The 6,000-nt window shown below is 34.8% G+C and overlaps 1 protein-coding gene across 1 annotated transcript in view; it reads left to right on the forward strand.

Moving 5' to 3' along the window:
• The first annotated feature begins 2,363 nt into the window (after window positions 1–2,363).
• Window positions 2,364–6,000, forward strand: part of LOC111411137 — a 4,316-nt gene continuing 679 nt past the window's right edge. Inside the window, exons 1-6 of the mRNA XM_023041698.1 lie at window positions 2,364–2,548; window positions 2,865–3,039; window positions 3,471–4,106; window positions 4,646–5,093; window positions 5,198–5,279; window positions 5,864–5,995. Of these exons, the coding sequence (XP_022897466.1) occupies window positions 2,519–2,548; window positions 2,865–3,039; window positions 3,471–4,106; window positions 4,646–5,093; window positions 5,198–5,279; window positions 5,864–5,995 (1,503 nt within the window). The 5' untranslated portion in view covers window positions 2,364–2,518. The remainder of the gene's footprint in view (window positions 2,549–2,864; window positions 3,040–3,470; window positions 4,107–4,645; window positions 5,094–5,197; window positions 5,280–5,863; window positions 5,996–6,000) is intronic.

The following is a 6,000-nucleotide window of genomic DNA, read 5'->3' on the forward strand; positions in this document are numbered from 1 at the left end:
TTATTTGATTTAACGGAACATTTTAATCGGGAATTGACAAAAAGACGTTCTGCGCAAAAAATGGTAAAGGTAGGGACGTTCTCCGCCAAAAAACGAAAGGTAAGGACGTTATCCACAAAAACCTCCAAATGTAGAGACATTTTGTGCTAATTAGTCTTATCTTAATCACAAATTTCACAATTTTTTTCAATCGCATGTTTATCAACTCTATTAAAATTTATTAAAAAATTGATTTTTATTTAAACCAAACAAGAGTCGGATTATATATCATATCACCATGTTTTCAAAAGAGGAAGAAAAGAAGACGTAGAAGATGAATTTCCACTATTGCATCGGAAGTTCCAAACTTGTAATTTCCTTTTCAATTTTTTGTATAATTTCGTTGAATGTTTGTTATATGTCTACATCCTTGAATGAATCAAAAACTCAAAATATAATTTTTTTCAAAATACGTAATTGGCTAGAAACAATTTAAGTTGAAATAAACAGTTTCAGTGGAAATTTGGACAAGGCTGCAAAACTCGTACAGCTTTTCCTTAAAAAGTCACAAAATTTGACGAAAAGATTTCTGGAAGAACATCATATGTAAATCAGAAGTGGCCAGTGGACAACCCAAGTTTCCAAAAGTTGTTCCATTTCGGATTTGAATTTTTGTTAACTTTTTACGACAATCCACTTTATCAATTATGAACAGTCAATAGAGAACCAATTGTTATAAATTTTGAAAAAAATTCGAATGATTGTCAACCAAAAAAATAAAAATAAAATCAACTCTCCTTGTTTACAAAATTTTGTCTACTCAGTCCTCGTCCAGGCTCCATTTTTATTTAAACTGCATTCTCTCCCTGTCTCTCTCTCTTTTCCAACCATATGTTCTTTAATAGAATAATATTACATGTAAATTCAAAACTTTTTCTTCCTTTTTAATCATACATTTTTTTTTCAAAAAATCACTATTTCAAAGTACGATTTTCCCCAAAAATTGATTTTAATGGAATCCAAACAAGACTAAATCTCACTATTAGCACGAAAATCGCACTAATTAGCCGGGATTGCATGGCAAGAAATTTTTAAGGGATAAAACTACTTTGTCGATTTTGACCGGAGTTTAACATAATTGCATGTGACAGTAAATGATTAGATGAAAAAGCTGACTATATTCTAAACTATCAAATGATAGAATGTCACGTAACATTATATCAAACTTTATGTCAACATTGATGTTTATATAGCATGATTGATCTTTAAGTGCAACTATTAACTTCTGAAAACATAATAATAATAATAATAATAATAATAATAATAATAATAATAATAATAAGACTATGTTTTTAATGTTTTCTCTCTCTATATTTTGCTTTTCTAACCTCAAGTGGACCATTGCAGAAGATTTTAGTCAAAACAAATCTTGCCCTTTATTTGATTTAGATAAAAATCAGATTTTTAGTGTATTTTAATAAAAATTGATGAAATATACGGTTGAAAAATTATAAAACACAAGAGACATATGGTTAAAATTTATTATTAACTTTGACTTTAAAGCCAAACCAAACGATGGCTTAATATCTAGTTTTCAACTTATTTGTAATCATTGTAATTACACAACATTTTAGACTATCCTTAGCCGTAGTAGGGTAAAATTATTAATAATTTTTTAAGATGAATAATATTGGATTCCCATGAAACGTATGGTTAATACATAGATAATAGTTGTGAATGTGTAATTGAAATTAATATTAGACTTGGACTCTTACCTAGCCAAAAATCGTACGATAGAAAGTTATAAGCTACATTTGAAAATGATGTATCACTTTCGAAAAGGTGTCTAATGGTTCTCTTTGAATTGGTTGGACCGTGAGCCTTTCAAATTGAGTACAACATTCTCATGCACCAATTCCACATGTTAGGCGTGGCTAGTATTCTTGATGGCTTCAAGACTCAACATTTTTCAGTAATTTTTAATTTTAAATGAGCAAAGATTAAATACAAATTTTATTTATTTATTTTTATTTAAAAATCGGCTACCCCACCTTACCTAATATGCGAAGATTAATTGATAGGGCTTAGTAATTGTAAGAAGACTTTAACTTTGATTGATTACGACGCATTTCAACTTGAAGAAATAATTACACTGAAGCCAATTGAAAAGGCCCTTTCTAAAGTGTAATTTTGAAAATATCCAATAATAGTGTTTTTTAATAAAATTTTGAATAATGGTGTCACGGACTTATTTATACGGGTATTTAATTGTCTACATTTAAACATGGAAAAGAAATTGTAAAAATCGCCGAGTAGAAGGGTCAACAAATCGGTAAAAGATCGCCCACCTCCCACATTCTTATACGTAACTCCAGACCACTACTCTCTCTCTCTCTCTCTCAGACATCAGCTCATCGTAGTCTGTGTCTTCCTTTAATAAAGAGCTTTGGCTTCTTCATAACGAAACAAATTTCTCTCTCTCTAGGTCTCTGTTAAAGTGCGTGCTGGTGTGTGTGAGTGTGTGAAGGTGAAGGATCTCATGGAGTACGAGAGGATACAAAAGGTTCAGGTATGGGTTCTTCCGTGCACCCAGGAGAGACACATTCATCCGTGCTTCCATTTTCTGAGAGTTGTTATTTTACACTGCTTGGATTTTCCGAAATAAATTATTGTAATACTCCTGTTTTGATGCATTTTACATGTTTTCATGACCTGGAATTATACCAAATTTCCCAAAATTTCCCATGGGACTTCAAAGATACACGAGATTGGTTCTATTCAACGATTCTTTTCGATATTCTTTTGAAATACTCTTACGTGGGCTGCATTTAGAGTTCTGTGATTTGGGCAAAAGATGCTTAGTTTTTTCGAATTTTTTAATGTAGACTGGTATGATATCTCCAAGTAGATTGAGGATGAAACTAATGGGGCCTCAACATCCGAAGAAAAAGGAGGAATCAAACTGTGGCTCTTCAAGAACATCTCCTGCCAGGCTCGAGGATTCCAAGTTAGTGAAGAACAGCCTGTTGGCAACCCAAAGTGGAAATTTTGATGAGGAGGGTATGAAAAGATGACCCGTCTGGAATTTTAACTTCAAAGCTTTATCTTGATTTTTTTTTGTTTGTTTATTATTTTTCAAGTACTGAAGGACCACCTCAGTCCGTGGCTTATGCCCATGATACACAGTACTGGTCCACTGGATAGCAGAGTTATTTTTCCTTTCATAAATCTAGCCGGTGGTGTTGAATCCTGCCTCACAGATATGTCAAAACTGTTTTAATTACCACCTGGTAGTTATTGTTACATGTTCTAGAATAAATTCTAAGAGAAAAATGCTTTATTTGCTCAACTCTAGCTATCCTTGTAGCGATATGGATCCTTAAACGTGTTCTGGTGACATACCTTGTATTAACAGACTGAACAGTTAATTGTTTTGACACTTGAATATATGTTGCATGAACTTTTCGATCCTCTGCCTCCCATTATTGCAGCTTGCAGTTTAGAAGTTCCACCATTTAAGTATGGTAATTTGCTGTCAGACGCTGACCACGGTGATTGCAGTTCCTTCCAGCAGAAGGAGCATACCCTGAGGGAAAATGGGAATCCTAGCAGTGCAAAAATGCAGCTCGTCCCGAAGTCTGATAGCAGCAATTTGAGTTTAGTACACCCCGTCAGAACATATGAAGATGAAAATCTTGATTATGATAGTACATCGAGCTTTGAATTTCACAAAGGGGAGAGAACACAACACCATTCCGTGGCACGGTCATTCCTGGGACCTATGCCTTCCAAATGGAATGATGCGGAGAAGTGGATTATGAATAAGCAAAACATGCAATCTAACCACTCAAAGAAGACGAATATAAATCCTCATAACCAACCGAACCGGATGATAGCTGTGAATTCGGTTCGAGTTGATCCAGAGTCCACTAGTTATGAATATAAGTCATCAGTTAAGAGGGTAGAATTTAGTCAACCTGCATCAGGGACAGGTTCAGGTAATTTTGGTTCAAATTCAGTGAATGGAACGAATGCGTTAATTGATTTCTGCCCTGAAAGCAAGGATTTGACGGAGTTTGACAGTACAGGATTGTCTTCTACAAAGAGCACTATCGAAGATGCTACAGGTGATTAAATGTCTTATTCATACCTGAGATATATTAGAAGTTTAGCCATATTGAGCTTCGTACATGTAGACTCCAGAACTCAATGTTTAGCCTCTAAAAAAACACGTGAAAATGTTTTACTTTTTAAATATGAAAAATTGGTAGTCATATTTGTGTAACGTTACAAAGCAGGACATAGCTAAATATAAGGGCCTGTGTGGCAGTGCTTTTACTTCTACTTCTACTTCTTGTAGAAGTGCTTCTAAAGAAGTTACATCAAGCCAATTTCTTCTAAAAGCTTTTTTAGCCCGACAAAACACACCAGAAAATTGTCCAAATAGGTCCAAACGGAGCTTCTGGTACCAAATGGGTCCTAAATATATCTCCTATGTTGTCTTGGCATTTTCTTACTGTATGCAAGAAGTGTTCGATCTAATTTGCTATGGAACTTTAACCGTCTAGCTTTTGCTCATGTCATTACAGCGTCATGACACTTCAAGTAACTACTTCCGTTGTTTAAATTCCAAACTCTTACAAAAGCATCTTCCTGAATTATGCAGGCATTCCTTCCGTAAGGGCAGTTTCAATGAGAGACATGGGAACAGAAATGACTCCTATTCCAAGTCAAGAACCTTCAAGAACTGCTACTCCAGTTAGTGCCTCAACCCCACTCCGCAGCCCAATTTCATCTACACCATCTACTCCTCGTAGAGTGGAGCCAGCACCCACACCAACAGAGCATTCTTTTGGCAATGCATTAGAATATTCTACTGCAAACAGGAAAAAAGAATCTTCCGAGTTAGACCAAAAGCTCAAGACCAGAAGAGAGATTGTAGCCCTAGGTGTCCGACTTGGCAAAATGAACATTGCCGCTTGGGCAAGTAAGGACGAGAAAGAGAAAAGTATATCTGGAAATGAAATTGTCAGAGCAGATGATGTTCGACAAATGGAGTATTCAAAACGAGCAGCTGCATGGGAAGAAGCTGAGAAGTCCAAACATGCCGTCAGGTTCCTCCTAAAGACTCAGACTGAAGTTCGATTAGGAACATCCTTTGAACTCTTATTTTATCACTTGAAGCAACTTATTGACTGAAATTGAGTTGCATTGTCAGGTTTAGACGAGATGAAATAAAAATTCAAGCATGGGAGAGTCAACAGAAAGCAAAGCTTGAAGCAGAGATGAGGAAAGTGGAGGTATCTTAGCTTCTTTTAATCCCTTCTCTATAAATTCAAAACAAACTATACATCATAGTAATTAAGCCTGTGGTTGGTTTGGATAAAAATTAAATTTTTAGTGGATTTTGATGAAAATTGTTGAAATGTATGTTTGGAAAGCTGGTAAAAATTGTAATCTTATGAAATGAGTGGTTGAAAATAAGGTTGAGGAAAAATGAGCTTTAAGAAATGGGCCCCAAACACGGGCTAAAATTCTTGAGTACATGATATATTTATTAGATAATAGAAGTTAGAACCCAAAATATTTTTCCTTGAGAGAGAAATTTGATGAATTGCTTCCAATTTTTTGACACTTCATTTTGAATTTAAGCTATATATGGATAATTTACACTGTCAGTTTGGTATTGGATTACATTTGATCATCACATGCGGAGTTTTTTTTTTTTGGCTATCAAAACCACATAAATCCCCTATGATTATTCTCTGATCATATTCTGTTGAGAAGTTATAAAGTTTTCTTCAAGCTTTTTATGATGAAATTGAATCGAATCAAATATAAAGGATATTTTGGCATTGTTAATGTAAATGAAAGTGGTTTACAGGCAAAAGTTGAACAAATGAGAGCACAAGCTCAAGCAAAAATGGTAGAGAAGATGGCATTGGCAAGGCATAAATCCGAAGAATTGCGGGCTGCCGCTGAGGTTAGAAAGAGTCGCCAGGCCGAGAAAACTGCTGCACA

This window comes from Olea europaea, chromosome 15 (assembly GCF_002742605.1).
Source record: "Olea europaea var. sylvestris chromosome 15, O_europaea_v1, whole genome shotgun sequence".
Lineage (NCBI taxonomy): Eukaryota > Viridiplantae > Streptophyta > Magnoliopsida > Lamiales > Oleaceae > Olea > Olea europaea.